Source organism: Rhinopithecus roxellana, chromosome 12, assembly GCF_007565055.1.
Source record: "Rhinopithecus roxellana isolate Shanxi Qingling chromosome 12, ASM756505v1, whole genome shotgun sequence".
Taxonomy (NCBI): domain Eukaryota; kingdom Metazoa; phylum Chordata; class Mammalia; order Primates; family Cercopithecidae; genus Rhinopithecus; species Rhinopithecus roxellana.
The window spans coordinates 8,431,358-8,450,500 of record NC_044560.1 but is presented as its reverse complement, the minus strand read 5'-3'; the positions used below and the strand labels follow the sequence as shown (position 1 = coordinate 8,450,500).

Sequence of the window (19,143 nt, the reverse complement as noted above, 5' to 3'; positions counted from 1 at the left end):
TGCCTGCTGCAGAGCACGGGGACCTTGGACTTGGGCAGCTGGCAGCCCATCCAGCCTTCCTTCCATTTGTTGGCTGCCCTCCTCTCCTTTCTTCTCTTGTCCTCCCCATTCTTCTCCTCCTTCCATCTGTTATTCCAGTCATGCAGCAGATGTGTGAGGAGTGCCACCCACAAGCATGGGAGATAGAGCAGTGGACAAAAGGCCCCCTGCCTTTATGGATCTTCCAGTCTAACAGGAGAGGGATGTTGTTCCCGAAAACAGCTGTTCTGTTATAATTGCGTTCAGGCCTGCAAAGGGCAGCGTACAGAGTGTGCCTGTGATGAGGATCCTGAGGGCAGGGAGGGTCTCTGTGGTTAAGGGATCTACGGACGCAGCTCTGTCAGATACGCAACTCTCTTCTCTCTTTACATCACCTCGCCCAAGGCTGTAAATAACTAAGTTGACATTAGTCCCTGCCCTGGGTGTCTGATCACCAGGTCTAGCATAGGAGACACATTGGGTAACTGATAACTGTATGATGTGATTCATACAGCCAGTGCAAAGTCTGTTCAGGGTGGGAGGGGAGCACAGAAGAGGCCATGGTCAACTCCAGGAGGACTTCCTGAAGGAGGTGATGTCTGTGCTGGGTTTTAAGAGCATGTAGGAGTTATACCTCTATTTTTCAAGAGTGAGAATTCTTAAACTAGCCCAGTGTTTCCGTGATGAATTGCAGTAGTCACTGCCTTGGAGAACAGTAGAGGAACACAGCCTGCTTTAGGTTTATTTGGCGGCCACAGAACCAGGGCTGTCTTGAAGCTTCACCCTAATGCTCTCTTTGGAGACGCGGCAACGCTTCTGGGAAGTCAAAGCAGAAAAAACGATCAGGAGTCAGCCACTGTGGGCTTCAGACCAGCACAGCTCCCTGTGTCAGTGGGACTTTGACAAATCCCTTCTTGTTGCTGGTCTTTTAGTTTTGTCGTCTGTAAAATGGAAATAATAGCATTTGTTTACTCAATAGAATGCTTCCTAAAGAAAATAAAGAGGACAGTGGGAGAGAGGGAGAGGACAGGCAGGCAGGGAAGGCTCTCCCACAAGTGGGAACTGGAGGATGAAAAGGTCCAGGTCTGGGGAAGAGCCTGCTGGGTGCTGAGGCCCTGGGTGATGAGCTCGCCAGGATCGAGCTGGCAGAAGGCCAGAGGTGGAGAAGGCAGTGAGGGGAGGGCGGTGGGGGCGGAGATGAGGGAGGAGGCATGGCCAGGGCAGGTCTGGCAGGGTCTTGAAGCCCAGGCTGAGGGTAATAAAAGTTAGCACAGCGTTGTTTATTGGGGGATAAAAGAAGTAACATACATGAAATGTTGAATAGCACAGGCCTTGTCATATATGTAAAAAGTTTAATACTGACTTATAAGAGACTAGACAAGTTTTATAATCATGTCCCTTTCCTAGCTTCAAATGAAAATTAGGTAGAGAATATATTTTGCCTTCCTTCAGACCACAGACTAAAGTTGAAATGGTGAGAAGTGGTGAGATTTGAGGTCACTTTTAAAGGTAGAGCCAGCGGCCTCTGCAGGTGGGTGGGGATGGAAGGAGAGGAGGTGGGGTGTGAAGGGTGATCACAAGGCTTCAGACCTGAGCCACTGTTGATTGAGGTGAGGAGGACTCAGGGAGGAGCTGGCATAGGGACAGTTGAAGCTTGAGAGGCCCATTAGATCAACGTGGAGATACCAGGTAGGCTGTGGAGGTACCACGTGGAGTTCCAGGAGAGAGGTCTCGGCTGGGGATGTGGCTGCAGATGTCACAGCATATAGATGGTGATACAGCCCTGAGGCTGGTCAAGTTCATCCTTGAAGGGCTCATTCTGTGCCTGGAACTGCTGGTCACGAGCACGGTGTCCAGGTGCTGTCCTTCTTGGGAGCATCTTGCTCTGTCGCCCAGGCTGGAGTGCAGTGGTGCAAACATGGCCCACTGCACAGGACCATAGGCATGTACCACCATGCCCACCGAATGTTTTTTTTTTTTTTTTTGAGACAGAGTCTCACTCTTTTGCCCAGGCTGGAGTGCAGTGGCACGATCTCAGCTCACTGCAACCTCTGTCTCCTGGGTTCAAGCGGATTCTCCTGCCTCAGCCTCCCAAGTAGCTGGGATTACAGGTGTGCACCATCACGCCCAGCTAGTTTTTGTATTTTCAGTACAGACAGGGTTTCACCACGTTGACCAGGCTGGTCTTGAACTCCTGACCTCAAGTGATCCTCCTGCCTTGGCTTCCCAAAATTTTGGGATTATAGGCATGAGCCACTGTGCCCAGCCCCAGCTAATTTTTTGACTTTTTTTCTTTCTTTCTTTTTTTTTTTGTAGAGATGGGGGCCTCACTTGTTGCCCAGGCTGGCCTCGAACTCCTAGGTTCAAGCAATCCTCCCACTTCAGCTTCCCAAATTGCTAGGATTACAGGTGTGAGCCACATTGCCCAGCCGGGGAGCCACTGATAAAGTGGGTGGACCAGACCAGCCCTTAGAGAAGTCCAGTGAAGGTGGGGAGTGGTCTGACAGACCAGGGAGCAAGCAGGGAGGAGTATTCTTACCTGGCATGCAATTCAGGGAACGCTTCCTGGAGGAGGTGGTCCTTGAACTGGTCTTGCTTAATCAACATCATTATTATATTTATTATTTGCACCTAAAAACTCCAGTTTACTGTGTAAGGCAGCTGTTCTGCAGCATCTGGTAGAAGGACGGGATCATGTCTAGGTCCGTGGCCAGGCCAGGCTCTGAGGGAAACTTGGTACCTGCAGCCCTTCCAGGTCACCCCTTTATCCCCCACCTGCATTCCTGAGGCCCCACCACCGGCTCTGGGGGATCTCAGGCCTTTAGAGAGGAGCCTGGGGTGTGGAGGCAGAAAGTATGTCTTTCCTTTCTCCTCTTCTCGTTATGAGACTTCAAGGTCTTCTGATTCTCTCCACAGATTTCCATCCTGACTGTTTTTGATGGTTTACTTAAATAAGATCCTTATGGTGTGACCGTTGCCAGCAGCACCGTTTGAAACCTGTTAGCTGAAACAAAAAGCCTTCTCGGAGGGAAATGAAAGGCCTGACTTTTGAAATCTAAGCATTCCTGTCCATCTGTCTTTTTTCAAATGGCCTCCATTTAAGCTCTTAAGTGTGTTCTGAGTGCCCCTTCCACTAAGAATATTCTGGGTAATGTTATGATATTTCCCTCAGCTACAATTACCCTGGCTTCGGGACTAACAGCTTGAAATGCTATCGTCTGTGAGCCAGTAGAAATGTGAGTTACAGGCTTCTTGCAAATTGCAGGCCCCCAGTCTGCCCGAGAGATGGGCTCTTGTGTCTAATCAGGGTGCCTTGCAGTAAACGCCGCTTGGGTCGAGTCTTCCTGGCCTACAGGAAGGCAATGGCTGTCATCGAACTGTGGGAACGGTCCTGCCTGTGAGTGTGCTGCAGAGTCTCAAAGGGCCACCCGGGGAAGGAGGGAGTTCAGCTCCACCCCCTCAGACTCGTATCCACTCCCCCGGCCAGCAGAAGAACCAAGCCTTGTTTATAGATAAATCATGGTGACAGCATCTTTTCACCTGGATCTTTGTCTCTGAGATCTGCCTTTGTTGATTTGGTGTTTTTGTATTTTAGTGCTTAGGTGCCCCTCAGCATAAAAAAGCCAGAAAGCTGCTCCGTCTCTTGGTTTGGAGGAGCAGAACAGCAGCAGATTCCCCTCTCTTCCTCTCCTGGGCTGTGAGGCTTCAGTCCACCAGCAGCACCCACTTGGCACTGACTCAGGGCTAGATACTGGGGACAAAGGCAGGCAGCACAGGCCCTCTTCTCTCAAAGGCCTCTTGCAATCGAGGGTGAGGGAAGAAGGGCAAGAATAGGACAGGCATGAGGATCAACATCTGTGTGAGAGGGAGTGGGAGGGAGGAGGGAGTGGTGGGTTCTGTTGCGGGGTGGGTGCAAGAATTCATTCTTTTTTATTTATTTATTTATTTTTTTTTAATTTTTTTTATTTTTTTATTTTTATTTTTTTTTTTGAGGCGGAGTCTCGCTCTGTCGCCCGGACTGGAGTGCAGTGGCCGGATCTCAGCTCACTGCAAGCTCTGCCTCCCGGGTTGACGCCATTCTCCTGTCTCAGCCTCCCGAGTAGCTGGGACTACAAGCGCCCGCCACCTCGCCCGGCTAGGTTTTTTTGTATTTTTAGTAGAGACGGGGTTTCACCGTGTTAGCCAGGGTGGTCTCGATCTCCTGACCTCGTGATCTGCCCGTCTTGGCCTCCCAAAGTGCTGGGATTACAGGCTTGAGCCACCGCGCCCGGCCTCTTTTTTATTTTTATTTTTTTTACAACTGTGATTGGACAAGAAGAATTCATTCATTTTTTTTTTTTTCTTTCCCCGAGATGGAGTCTTGCTCTGTCGCCCAGGCTGGAGTGCAGCAGTGCGATCTTGGCTCACTGCAACCTCTGGCTTCTCCTGCGATTCTCCTGCCTCAGCCTCCTGAGTAGCTGGGGTTACAGGTGCATGCCACCACACCCAGCTATTTTTTTGTATGTTTAGTAGAGATGGGGTTTCACCATGTTGGCCAGGCTGGTCTCCAACTCCTGAGCTTGTGATCCTCCCGCCTCGGCCTCCCAAGGTGCTGGGATTCCAGGCATGAGCCACCGCGCCCGGCCAGATTCATTCTTAAAAACATTTTTTTTTTAAATGAGCGTGTAGTTGAGTGCCAGGCACTGTTCTAGGTGCTGAGCAACCTGAAGAGAAGATGACAGAAAAGGCTCTTGCCCCCTCATAGCTGAGGTTCTAGAGTGAGCTATCCACATTCACATTGATTCTGATTAAATAAAATTAAGAATGTAGTCACTTGTTCATACTGGTCACATTGTAAGTATGCAAGCAGCCCCACATGGCTCGTGACTGGCTTTGGACAGCACAGATGGAGAACATCTCCATGTCTCAGGAAGCTCTGTTGGGCACCCCTGTTTCTTTTTTTTTTTTTTTTTTTTTTTTTTTTTTTTTTTTTGAGACGGAGTCTCGCTCTGTCGCCCGGGCTGGAGTGCAGTGGCCGGATCTCAGCTCACTGCAAGCTCCGCCTCCCGGGTTCACGCCATTCTCCTGCCTCAGCCTCCCGAGTAGCTGGGACTACAGGCGCCCGCCAGGTCGCCCGGCTAGTTTTTTGTATTTTTACTAGAGACGGGGTTTCACCATGTTAGCCGGGATGGTCTCGATCTCCTGACCTCGTGATCCGCCCGTCTCGGCCTCCCAAAGTGCTGGGATTACAGGCTTGAGCCACCGCGCCCGGCCCTAAGGGCACCCCTGTTTCAGAGGGAGGAGCAGCAGCTACAAGAACCGGCACGCCAGCCTGCGCTTGGCTTCTCAGGAGAACCGAGCCATCTATTGTGGGCGGCATGCCTGTCTTCCCAGCCATCTGGGGTCCCAGCTTGTTGACAGTTTCCTTCCCATGGTGTGCACATGGTCCAATGTGACCATGAAAACTGACTGCTGGTCATGGGGCCACAAGGGGTGTCTCATCCCATTCTTGCAAAGTCTTTACCAAAACTGCAATGAGCAGCAGAAAGTGGTCGGCTTGGAAAGAAGGATTTCCAAAGACTCGTTCTGCTTGGAGGTGATCAGGAGTATAATGCCTGCCTGGAGACTCTTTGGGGACACCAAGCACAGCAACTCTTCCCCGACACACGTGTGAACCAGCCTCTGAGAAAGCTGCCTGCGGGTGGCTGGTGGAAGAGGCTGCCCAGCTTATTCTGGTTCCATGCTCCATGATCTACTGATGGAGGTGCGTGGTGGAGCATCACTTAACCAAGAAGAAAGATGTCTGTGCCCAGAATTCGTTAAAACGGGTTTGGAAGATGATGAGCATGCTTTTTTTTTTTTGCTTAACATGCATTCCACATCACAGTGATGCGAATGAAGGTCTGTGGTCAGGAGGGGATGTGGAAAAGGCAGTGTGGGTCTCTGACAGTGGAAACACCGAGGTGTTTAGACCAAGAGTGTGAAAGACTTTTTCTAAATTCCATGTTGTCTTCTCTGTCTTTTCATTCCTGTTTCACCTTTTTAATTCTGCTACTTTCTCTGAACACTCGGCCCTCTGAACCCCACCTGTAGGAATTAATGAGTAGATCTTTCCCTTATAACCCCCTTTCCAGTTCTCTGTGTGATTAAATGCTTTCCTGATGTGGCAAAATAATTTCAAGAAATACAGCAAGTCTTTTGGGCTGCAAAAAGACTGGTTCTCATTACTTAGCAGTCTTTATATGTGTGCATAACCCTTGGATGTTGGAAAAGCTGTCCTCTGTTCACATGGAGAACCTGATCGCTCAGGTCTTCTAATGTAATCAGCATTTCCCTGTGGAGCTGTGTCTCTTGCCTGCCTCTGTACCTGACAGCTGTCTTCTTAATGCTTACTGTGTAACAAGGTCTTAAAGTTTATCTAGAGCCTCCAGCAAGTCAGGGAGGAGAGTGGGCATCTGTTGAACTATAAGGTGGTGAACACATGGCCAGGCGCGGTGGCTCACACCTATAATCCCAGCACTTTGGGAGGCTAAGGCAGGCAGATCACTTGAGGCCAGGAGTTTGAGACCAGCCTGGCCAACACAGCCAAAAATCAGCCGGGCCTGGTGGCTTGCATCTACTCAGGAGGCTGAGGCACGAGAATCGCTTGAACCCGGGAGGCGGAGGTTGGTGGTGAGCCAAGATTGCGGCACTGCACTCCAGCCTGGGCGACAGAGACAGAGCAAGGCTCTGTCTGAAAAAAAAAAAAAAAAAGAAGAAGAAGGAAAAAAAAATAGGTGGTGAACACGAAACTGAGAAAGCGGGTAAGAAAGAATTAGCATTTGTTGAACACTGACAGTCTGGCAAGCTCTGGTCTAGGCGCTTGATCTGCTTGTCTCGTTTCTCATGACAGCCCTGTGTGCAGAGCAAGTAGCAGCCGCATTTTACACAGGAGGAAAGTGAGGCTCAGGGAATTGGGACACTTGCTGAGCGTTCACAGCCAGTGAGAGGTGGAGCACGGGCGCGCGTCCCAGTCTGCCTGCATCAGAGCCCTTGTTGTCCAAACCTCCAGAAAGCCCTGTTTGTTGCCAGGACCCAGAAAAACCTTTGTTGGAGCTAGCAGCTTTGCCTCCGAAATTTCAGATAGCCAGGGCTCAGGCTCCCTGCTCACTGGCCATGTCTTCATGGAATGATTCATGGAATGTACTTTTCCTTCCTTCCCTCCAGGTCACCATGGAGTAACAAGTATGACCCTCCCTTGGAGGATGGGGCCATGCCGTCGGCTCGGCTGAGAAAGCTAGAGGTGGAAGCCAACAATGCCTTTGACCAGTATCGAGACCTGTGAGTCACTTTCTCCTGTTGTACTTTAGCTCTTGTGATTTTTGAGAGGTAAATCCTAAGTGGCAGTGTTCTATCTTGAATCTGTTACCTGGCCAAGCATTCTCCCTTGAATCTGTTAACTGGCTCACCTAACTAAAATTGGGAGCCATCCATAGCAGGATGCAGGGCACTCGTTTGATGGTTGGGTTGGTTATGAGATGACTCGGTCATAGAATGCTACCATACTTCACTATGTGTTGTTCCCCTGCATCATGATTCATCATAACAGCAGGTACCACAGTACAGCGCCTACTGTGTGTAAGAAACAATGCCAGATATTTCTACATAGCATCTCAAATCCTCACAAACATAGCTCGTTTAGTCCTCGTTTCTCAGATGAAGAAATTAAGACACAGATTAAAGTGTTTGTCCACAGCAAGGGGTAGAGGCAGGAATTAAAGTCAGGCCTGTTTATCTCCAAAGGTGCTTATGGATTTTTTGCCGTACCACACGCTCAGTTCTGACCTGGAGCTCAGGGGCCTCCACCTCCAGCTGCTCCTAGGCCAGGATGAGCGCAGTCCTTACAGGGTGGGAGCAGAGCAGCAAACATCTTCCTGAATCCTGAGTTGTTTGCAGCAAACATCTTCCTGAATCCTGAGTTGTTCGCAGCCTCGGCACCTGCCTTAAAAAGCGTTTTGCTAGATCTGTTGAGATTTCTTCCTGCTCCGTCTGATCCTGCCTCCCAGCACCGCAGCACCAACATGTCACTTAATTGTTCAGGTTTACAGGCAAGGACTCCAGAGAAAGTTAGCCATAATCAACAGAATCTCTTTTATAATTAAGTTCTATACTGAAAATATATCTAAACTGTAAAATAGGCAATACTAATTCAAGTTGGCAGGCTTTTTTCTGTAAAGAACCAGATACTAAACGTTTTAGGCTTTGCAGGCCACATAAGGTCTCTGTTGCTGCTTCTTGGTTTGTTTTCTCTTTAACCTTTAAAATGTAAAATTCACCTCTTGAGCTTTGAGATGGGTGGGGCTTGGCCTCCAGTCTGTAGTTCGCCCACCCCTGGCCTAGGATGTAAGCAAGAAAATGGACACAAGAAAAGGAATCATCCCAACAGTGTCAAAAAGGTAGTGCTGCCCTACTTAGTGTGAGGGGTTCATGTCTTCACTTTGCAGGTATTTGGAGTGGCTGTATAGTTCACGGCAGCTTGCTGTAACACATAAAGAATTTCTGGCAGGCACAGTGGCTCACACTTGTAATCCCAGCACTTTGGGAGGCCAAGGTGGGCACGTGGCTTGCGCCCAAGAGTTTGAGACCAGCCTGGGCAACAGGGTGAAACCCCATCTCTACGGAAAAAAAAAATACAAAAATTCACTGGCTCTGGTGGCATGCGACTGTAGTCCGAGCTACTTGGTAGGCTGAAGTGCGAGGACCACATGAGCCCAGGAGTTTGAGGCTGCAGCAGTAGCTGTAAGGGCACCACTGCACTTCAGCCTGGGCGACAGAGTGAGATCCTGCCTCAAAAAAATTAAAAAGTTTCTTTTAGAAGCTGATTTTCGAGGAAAAGGGATACTTCTCAATATCTGACACACAAACAGAAAACCCATAGCACTTAGTAGAATGAAGTACACAAGCACAGATCTGCGGAAGACAAGAATAAATGGCCTTAAACATTTCAGTGTCCTTGAAACGCATCAGTTTGTAATACAGCCTTATCTTTGGTATCTATTACGTACGAATATTTTATATATGTTATCTTTACTCCTTAACAAGAACCTCTGGGGAAGATGGTTTTGTTCCTCTTTTTACAAATGAGACCAAGGTTCCAAGAGGTTAAATGACTCACACAAGACCACAGGACATGGAGATGAAAAGCTAGGATTTGAAACCATATTTGTCTGAAATTCCCATAAATTGTTGATTTTCACAGTTAAAATAGGCTTCAGTCTTTAAAGGTTATTATATCTAGAACTGTGTCCTATTGTAGAATAGCTCCTTCTCCAGTGATACTGAAAAGCTGACTCATAGCTCTGTGGTAGTTTACTTGTAATGGTTTTTTACTGTCTTCTACCTGCCCATTTTGTAAGAAGCCAATCCAGCTATTAAACAAGAATGCTAGGTAGAATCAGTTTGATATTAAAGTGATAATACTGGTAATAAAATAACGATGGTAAGAACAGTTACCAGTGGCCATGCCAGTGGGCCTCCAGGTGGTCTCTCATTTGGTCTTCACAAGAACCCATGAGAGAGGGCTATCCCCCTCTTACAAACGAGTTGACAGATCAGAAAGGTGATATAACTTACCCAGGTTCACGGAGCTAGTAAGTGATGGAACTGGGATATCAAACCATCCTTATCCAGCTCCAGAGTCCAACATCAATTTATTTACTCAGCAGATGTTTGAGTGCCTCCCATGAGCCTGGTGCTCGCTGCGTACCAGGGATGCACCTCGTGTGGTAGATGAGGCTTCTGCCCTCACCACACTCCATTGTGGAAAAACAAACAGGGGACAAGTGAACAAATCAGTGCTGGCCGGGTGCGGTGGCTCAAGCCTGTAATCCCAGCACTTTGGGAGGCCGAGACGGGCGAATCACAAGGTCAGGAGATCCAGACCATCCTGGCTAACACGGTGAAACCCCGTCTCTACTAAAGAATACAAAAAACTAGCCGCGCGAGGTGGCGGGTGCCTGTAGTCCCAGCTACTCGGGAGGCTGAGGCAGGAGAATGGCGTAAACCCAGGAGGCGGAGCTTGCAGTGAGCTGAGATCCGGCCATTGCACTCCAGCCCGGGCGACAGAGCGAGACGCCGTCTCAAAAAAAAAAAAACAAAACAAAACAAATCAGTGCTGCTGGTAATAACAGGGAGCAGCTGACTTGTTATGTAGAGCGGCCCATGAAGCCTCTTGAGGAGATACTTGACCGAGGTCTGACATCAAGGAAGCCAGCCAGGCAAGGGGACTGGTCGTGGCAGGGTCTCTGAGGCAGGGGCAAACTCACCTGTCTAAGGCCCTGAGACTGGTGCCCCTTGATGTGCACACACAGCTGTCAACCAGCAAGTGCACACCCTCAGCCTCTTTTAAATTGCAAGTTGATTTGAAAGAGATTTGGGCAAAATTGGCCCCCTTTATAGCTTTGTAAACTTCTCAGGAGCCATCTCAGGATACTCAGGGAATACAGCCTGCCCTTTCAGTCAAGTTTGAAGGTGGAAGTGGAACATTCCCCCTTGAAAGTGTTTGCTAGATTTTCCCCCAGCTTAGGGAGCTAACCTGCCATGCATGCCGTCCCCTAAGCCTGAGGAAGTTGCCTGGCCTCACCCCTTCTGTTCTATGAGGAGGCTGTACTCTGGCTTTTTACTGGGCTACATGTTGAGATATGGAGGAGGGGGATTCTGATTTTTTATGAGACGTAAGTGTTCATGTTGTTACTCCCTTAATAAAGTGATTCAGATGTGTTGCCTTACTTTGCCATTTAGGGCCAGCCTTGGGGAAGAGCCCAGTTTCATCTTGAACTTCTGCTTCCCTTGTTCACCCTTCCCATCTCATCGTTCACATATGTAACGATACATGGTTTTGTGCTTCTGCAGGGGCTTGGTTGGCCTGTTATCATGAGAATTTCCCTATTATCATTAAAACTCTTCAGAATAATCACTGAATCCTTACAGTGACTGTAGTGCCAGTGGGAGTTACTCCGTTTGGCAGCTGATGAAGCTGAGGCTCAGAGAAGTACTCAAGCTGGTTAACACAGCTAGAAAACCACAGGAGCCAGGAGCCATAGCTGAGGCCTCACTCTTCATGCTGGCTCTGGTGAAGCCTTTCCCTTCCCTGGGAAATGTATATTTGTAAGATGGCTTTTGATTTCTGTGTGCCTTTGACTTGCCTACACACTCCTCTCTGAAGGTAAATTGACTCGGTAGAGTTGAAAGAGGGGTGACAAGACAGCATCCTACCCCCAATTGGGGGTTGAACTGGATAACCCAGACCCCGAGGGTCTGTGACAGTGTGTAGTGGGATCCAGGCCGGTGCCGTTCTGTTCCCAGCACCTCAGGAGGAAGGAGGAGAGGGGAGCACAAGGGCTCAGTGGCCCCACAGGAGAGGCAGGAGGCCCTTCCTTCCCTTGCATGTGCAGGGGCAGTGGAGCCAGGTTTTTCTTGGGTGACAGGGATCGCAGACCACCAAAGGGACAGCAGTTGGAGCTGTCATCCGGGACACCAGAGGCATGAATTTTGAGTCACCCAGTGCCATTGAGGTGTGCTGAGGAGCTCTCTCTCCTGGAACCATATGCGAGGAACATTTTCCCGGCTGAACCACGTGTGACGAACAAACCCATTTATAGTCTAAAAATTAAGAGAACAAGTCCTTTTTTTTCTTTTTAAAAAACATCTTGGTGTACATTGCTCATCTCCAGAAGTTCCCATTCCCAGAGCGCCCCGCGAGGCTGTTGGTGGCCATGTGAGTGACCACAGCAGGCCCTGGAATGCAAGCTCTTTTCCCCATGGCTTTGGAGCAGAGGGGAGTCAGCTGGGTGGCCTTGTCTCCTGAGGAGCATTGGCCAGGGTCACACTCGGTTTTCTAGGGACCAGTTGTTCCATGGGGTGGAGAGGCAGTAGGCCATCGCTTTCTCTTCATCTTTCGTCCAGCCCTTCCCCGTACAAATGCTTTCTCGCAGAAAGACTTGTTTGTTGTCCCCTGAGCGAGGCCACAGCTCTCCCACCTGTCTTCTGTTCAGGTTGGCAGATGGGTTCAGGCAAGGGTCACTCTGAGAGGAGACCTCTACCCAGCGCTCCCGTCTGCAGGCTTGGTCACCCTGAACTGCTGCCTGAGGGGCCAGGAAAGTGGCCGGTGTCCCTGGCCTGGTGAGAGATGGCCGGAGCTTCAACCAGACCCACCCTGCGAGGAGAAAAGGGGAGTGGCTGGAGAAGCCACCCCTTAAGAGCAGGTTGGGCTCGCCCTTGTGCCCAGGAGGACTGCATAGGTGCAGCTGCCACTTTCAGGCCACACACTTCAAGCCTGCGCCCCTGGTGGTTGGGGGTTGGAAGAGCAGACTGTGTTGACAGGGTCTGTAATTCACAACGATTCCAGGTGCTTCTGAATTGTCGGATCCTGATGAATCACAGTTAGGACTATGTTTGACTTGAGCTCCAGCCTCATGACCACCAACCCCATCGAATGACTGAGAGCTGCCAGTCTCCTGCCATGTTGGAGCTCAGAATCCTCCTGTGGGGACACCATGCTGCAGCCAGCTTCCAGGGACTCAAAAGTCTCTTTATGCTGGGAAGGTCACACTGGACTTGGCTCACACAGAGATTTGACCCAAAAAAAGGAATAAAGAGGCCTCGAATACCCTGTTCTACCCCTGCTCCTGCCCCTGCTGTATCCTGCTGGCTCATGCCAGAAGACTGGACTTGCCGTCTGTGGGTATGTTTGTTGGCGGCTGACGTAGCACCCACAGGCACTGGCCGTGTGTGCCACAGTCTGGAACGAGGTCCTTGTCCCCCACCCATTCGCCCATTAGCTTTGTCCTTACTCCTTGAGGCCGTGCTTAAAAAGATGAATGGTGCTTTGGGAGGCCGAGGCAGGAGGATTGCTTAAGGCCAGGAGTTCGAGACCAGCCTGGGCGACATAGCAAGACCCTGTACCTCCAAAAAATAAAATATAAACATTAGTCAGGCATAGAGGCACACACACACACATAGGCCTAGCTACTCAGCTGAGGTGCGAGGATCACTTGAGCCCAGGAGTTCAAGGCTACAGTGAGCTATAGTCATGCCATCGTACACCAGCTTGGGTGACAGAGTGATTCCTTGTCTCTGGGGGAAAAAAAAAACACACAACTAAAAAATTAAAAATATGTGAAAGGAGACATTGGTGAAGAGACAGGCTTGAGGGTCCAGAGACCTAGAGCATGATCCAGGCGGCCCATGGGCCACACCAGCCTTCCCAGAGAGCAGAACTTACCATCTCCCCAGAGGCTCCCTCTGCCACCGGAGAGAAAAATCTTCTTCACTGGATCCTGAGGGAAAGACGTGGATTCTGTCTTCAGGCTCTGAGCTTTGATCCCTGGCTCTGTAAAGGCTCTGACTTTGCAGGGAGTTGGATTTAATCATCAGCACATGGAATCAATGTCAGAATGATGGAGCTGGGCCAGGGGACGGGTTGACCAGCAGGCCTTTCTGGCTTGTAACTCCTTGGAGATGTGGCAGCCCCTCTCCCCTGTGGATTGAAAGGGCCAGCAGTTGGGAGCATGACTCCTTAAGGTGGGCAAAAGGCAAGTAAGGGTGCGGGGGGCTGAGCTGTGTGTCCTCACGGCTTCCTCTGAAGTCCGCTAGCTCCTGGCTTGCCCTGCCCCTGCTGGGCCCCTGCGGCACTCTCACTTCCACGTCCCTTCCATACTGATGATTCCTTTCTCTGTGACATCCTCAGGGGCAGAAGGGATCATAGTAGCACTTTCCCGAGGAGAGTAACCGTCAAGCCCCTGTGGATAGCACTGCCCCAACAGCCTTGTTTTTTAGGTTAAAAGAGCCAATTTGTGCAAATGCTTAGGAGATGACAAGCACATTTTGCTGGAGTGCCGGGGCCAGGTAAGGGTGTTATCTGCTGTCAAGTCACCTTCATTTTCATCACTTTCCCTCCCCAACCAGCCCACCCCCTGGTCCCCAACATCTAGGCTATTCTCTCTACCAAGCCCCGAGATGGTTTTCTGCCTGTAATTGATGGGCCTGGCTCATCCAGGGGATGTCACGAGAACTCAGTGCTGAGGCAGAGGGAAAGGCAATGGAGCGGGCCAGCTCTTGGGCAGCTGACTTGGAGGATCATTTGATGTTCTATCTCGGCAGAGCCGACTCTACTTTCTTAGGTCCAAGCCTAGTCTAGCTCATCAGTCACAAAACCTCATCTTTGACCTAAGTGATCTTGCTTGGGAAACACTTAGAAGTGGAGACTTTGCTGTAGGTCAGGCACCGGCAGCTCTCAGAGGAATATCTTACTGGTGTGAGCGACCAGTGGGCTGCCATGAACCCAAAGACTAACACTTTGATTTTTCAGGTTCCTGGAGAAGACAGGAAACCTTCCCTGCTCGAGCTTTCACAGCAAGTCTGGCCCTGGCCTGTGTCGGCCCCGAGTTCTGCCTGGGACCAGATGTTCTGACCAAAGGGCTGGCACTGCCTTCTTCTAAAGATGATTACTCCCATCTGTGCCAGACGTCTCGCCCCATGCTCTGAAGTCCTTGGCTCTTGGCTTGGAGCAGATAATACCTTCAAACATGCGGTTGTAATTTATTGGCCTTATAAGTTAATTTTAGTGGGTGTGCAATTGATTGAAATCAAAGCCTAATGAAGGCCAGAGTCTGGGGGGTGGAGGAGCAGGGTGGGAGGGAATTTTGTGTTTTTCCTTGCTTCAGTTCCGAGATAATCTTCAAAAGCTTTAATTAGCTTTTCCAATCAGCCCTCCTTGTCTGGAAGAAGTTTATAGAGTGAAACAAGGTTGGCGTCCCCGTGGCAGTCCCAGGGCCCTAGGGCCTCTCCAGGAGTGGAGGAGCCAGGAGCTTGGTGGATGGGCACTCCTAGGCTTTCCAGCACCTGTACCCTCTCTGGGCCATTTCAGAACTGCAGTTGTTCCTGCTCCTTCCCGCCATTTGATGTTTGAGGAACATTGGCCCAGGAAGGGCAGGACGTCCATGTTCACATGTGAGAAATGTTTGCACCTGATTTCCGGGGTCCTTGAAACTACAGGTTCCCAGCCCCGGGCCCCTCAGTGCACCCCTTCCTCGAGAGGCGAGCATGGAGGAACTGCAGGCGATAGGGGGAGGTTTTCCAGGGAAATAGTGCAGAAGTGTGAGCAGGCAGCTGTAAGTGCTGGGAGGCTTTCCAGGCAGAAGGCACCGCCACTTCACGCCAAAAGCCTCTGACCCTCACCAAGGTGTCTGAGGCCCGGCCACAGAATGGAGAGGACCTTGGCTTTAAAGAGCTTTGGACTGGATTCTCTATTTGTCTATTCTTGCTGACCGACTGTGCGCGAGTGAGTTAACCTCTCTGAGCCTCCGTTTCCTTACCCATCCTGCTGGCTGAGGTGTCACTCAGTGACACACTGTGCGTCAGGCCCCTACTGCATTCAGGCCTTGCCTCCACCCAGCACCTTCCAGGCTGCTGGGTGACAGGGCTCTTTGAATTGTGCAGCAGGTATCTGTATGTGCGTCTTACATTCTGTGCATTTATGATCACGGTATGGGGCTGTTTGGGTGGCGGACCTGGTGGGGTAGCAGGCTTCGTGATCATTCGAGAAAGCTGTGGTTTCAGGATGGAGCTCTTCCACCACTTCCCACAGCAAGGCCTCCAGGAAATCTCTGTCTCAAAAATGGAATTGATGATTGCTGCTCAGTCTACATCATCAGGATGCAGTGAGGCTGAACAGAGATGCTAGTGGTGCCCGTCTGCAGTGACTGGAGAGAGAGTCCTTGGGATCGGTCACCAGGTCCTTACCGAGAGCCTGCCAGCGACAATGCCATGCTCCCAGAGTCAGTGGCAAATGCATAAGGCCCAGTCCCTCCCTCACCGGGGCCCATGTTTCAACACAGGAACGAGTGAACAGATGAACACAATACTTGCACAATTTGATAAATGCTGCAAAGGAACAAGAGCTGGATCCTGCAGTGGGGAAGAGCGAAGGGTGTGGATGTTAGGGAAGGCTCTGAGGAAGGAACTGTGGGTTAGTTACAGGGGGTTTGCACTTGAGTAGAGAGAGCTAACAGAGCTGGCCTGAGACTGCTGTCCCTTGGAGGCCTGCTTGCCAGCTTGGCCTGCGGCTGGCATCTGGGAACTTGGGTTTCGGGAGGGGTCTCACCACTCCGTGGTAAGAGTGGCTTCCGACGCCTGAACTGTGTGCAAACAGTATGGCCTTCCTTCTCCTTTCCTTGTGGGCATCTGAAATTTTACCAAGTGCTAGGTAGAGGGTGCTTAGCAGTACTGCCCTGGGCATTGAGTTCCTGGCGTGCTTCCCCAGTAGACGGCACTTCACACATGCAGTCAAACCCATCCCTGGGGTAGTACATCACGTCCTGTGTGACTTCATGGAGCAGGGCATTGAAAGCTGGTGCCTGGTTTCTCAGGACCCCGGCCCCTGCGCCTTCTCCCTGGGCCTCCTTTGCCCTATTCCCTTTCACTGCAGTAACCCTTGGCCCCGAGGGCAAGTTTGTACCGCATTCCGTGAGTCCTCGCAGCGAATTATGGAGCCTCAGGTGGTCTGGGGATCCCGGACACAGCCCTGTACTGTGTTGGGGGAGGACAAGGACAGTGCCCTGAGCAGTGAGAACCGCCTGGGCCACGCCCTGAAGTGATTCCCAGTGGTCGTGGGCAGCGAGTGGAGGCCGGAACAGGACAGGGCAGTGGGGAGAGGCGCACAGGCCTGTGGGGCGCCGCCTCTGGGTGTCATTCTGGGAGACTTGGGAATTGTCTGAAAGGTTCGAAGGGGAGGACAGCTCTGATGTGCATCCTAAGAAGTTCCTCAGAAGTAGTGTGGAGGCTGGATTGGAGAGGCCGGTCGTGGGAAGGACCTGACAGCTCAGCTAGAGTGGAGAGCTGCTTCCCTTGGTCTGGCTGAGTGAGCTCTGCAGTTCCAGGTACCCCGGGGCTTTTTCCACCGCTGGAAACGGCCAGGCCTACGAAGTCAGAGTCCCACTGGGAGGTGGGCAGAATAAGGGGAGTAATGGAGAATGCTTAGGAATGTCTTGGAGCTGCTGGGACGGTTTGGTTGGGGACATCCCCCTTCACTCCCTGCCCCTTCAGTGAGGTCTGTGTTCTCATTTCCTTGCCCAGAGGTAGGACCTTTCCCCAGATGTAAAGGCCTCCGGAGGGATCCTGTGATGGGCACCGCTTGCCACTCCTCTTGCACTCAGGACAGCGGGGTGGAGCCAGGCCGTCGTTGGCTTCTGGCATGTCCACAGTGTGATTAGCACTTGGGTTTGAACATGTTTGTGTCTTCAGCCATGTGCGCACAGGCCTCTGAGAACCCGGCCTGCCTGCTATGGGACACTGGCTTGCCACTGCCTGGGGCTTGTGAGAAAGTGCCAGAAGCACTTAATGGGGAAACCCAAGCCCACCTCGGTTGTGTTGTTTTCGCAGAGCAGGGAGAAAGGTCTGGAGAAACCTCACAGCTCTGGGGGAGTAGAGCTGAGCCTGCTTCCTGCTCTCACGGTGCGTTTCAGCTCTTTCGTGACCACTGCTCCTGGCCGGGGGGGGGGGGGGGGGGGGCGGTCTGCTACAGTTAGCAAACCCCTAAAGAGTGGGTCTAGACAGGCTTGCATGTTGCCCCCTGTCCTGGGGGTCCCTTTCATCTGGCATCCCAAGGCTGCAGGCCAGTGTCTGGTTGCTTGGCATGCGCGGTCTGATTTTCATCTGCTGAAAGAAAGTTAAATGGAAAACAGGAGTGTGCAGAAAACAAGTTTGCTTATAAACATGATCCTCACGTCAGCATCAGGGACTCTGATGCCTCCGGAATTCTTGGGTTCCTGTGACCAGATAGCACACAGTCAAGCTTTGGTTTGGGCTGTTGCACATGCTGGAGTGAAACCCCGCGGCTGAAAGCAGGGACCAGTTCCCTCCCTTGGTCAAGCCTTGCCGTCCTGCCAGAGACCCTGCACTCCCCTTGCTAAGATGTTTCCCTGGCTTCTGTGATGGAAAGCTGCTTTGTGCTAGTATCAAGAATAGGTGGGGTGGGGCGCAGTGGCTCACACCTGTAATCTCAGTGTCTGGGGGCTGAGGTGGGAGGATCACTTGAGCCCAGAAGGTGGAGGCTGCAGTGAACTATGATCCCACCACCATACTCCTGCCTGGGTGACAGAGTGAGACCCCACATCTAATTTAAAAAAAAAAAAAAAAAAAAAAGGCATTCTTGCAGTGACCGAGCCAGCAGCCCCAGCTGCCTCACTGAGGTAGAGAGCCCTCCAAAATCCCCAGTACGGGGTGCTCAGGGTGTGTCCCAGATTCCTGGTCACCCAGTGGGCTCCCTTTTTAACCCTGACTCTCTCCACTTTTTTTTTTTTTGTAAGAAAAACAAAAAATGGAGATGGGGGGGGTCTCACTGTGTTGCCCAGGCTGGTCTCAAACTCTTAGCCTCAAGTGATCCTCCCATCTTGGCCTCCCAAAGTGCTGGAGTTACAGGCGTGAGCCACCGCATTTGGTCTTTCTCCACTTTGGGGCAGCTTTGTGTTCAGTGATGTGGCTTCATACGTGCATCTAACCTACAGGCCGACCCCGTTCTGTCCGTCTGCACTCCATCCCACCACAGCTGGCATGTCTCAGGATGGCCAGGCAGACTGGCATGGGGCAGAATACGGGCACTGGGGCCAGCCAAGCCTGACATCTCCTCCCAGATCCCTGCTTCTCAGCCTGTGACTTGGGCACATTCCTTATCTCTCTGGGTTACAGTTTTCTTAACTGTAAAAAAAAAGATATGCAAAGCCCCCGACACAGAATTTCTCAACAATGGCAACTTTGGATGAGAGTGATGACTTGGAAGCCCAGAAAGCCCTGACTGTTGATGGCTCATGAGGTAGCTCCATGGGGCCAGCGGTGTTTTTAAAACTAGTCCAGAGAGCAGAAGACGGTCGCAGTGGTGCAGAGTGTGGACAGTTTGGTCAGATCCCAAAACCAGATCCCAGAGCCAGATAGCCGGCCCCAGCGGTGGCACCATTGTTTCCAGAAAGGCCTTCATTATTTCTCTTTAAGTAAAAAAATAAAAGTCTCGTAAAAGAGAGGCTCTGAAGCACGGCAGCCGCAGTCCAGATGTGCCTTCTGAGTGCAACTGGCATTAAAGTCGCACATGCCTAAGCTGATTGGTATGTTGACTCG

General features: G+C 51.1%; 1 protein-coding gene across 6 annotated transcripts in view; it reads left to right on the top strand.

The window, feature by feature from the left end:
* Positions 1-19,143, top strand: part of CAPZB (capping actin protein of muscle Z-line subunit beta) — a 147,915-nt gene that overhangs the window by 99,639 nt on the left and 29,133 nt on the right. For 4 of the 6 annotated variants that reach the window (XM_030912974.1, XM_030912973.1, XM_010385550.2 and 1 more), the window contains exon 4: positions 7,204-7,317. In XM_030912974.1, coding sequence (XP_030768834.1) covers positions 7,204-7,317 — 114 coding nt within the window. Of the gene's footprint in view, positions 1-7,203; positions 7,322-10,499; positions 10,512-19,143 lie in introns of those variants that run through there. The other 2 variants (XM_030912976.1, XM_030912975.1) reach the window with 1 other exon arrangement.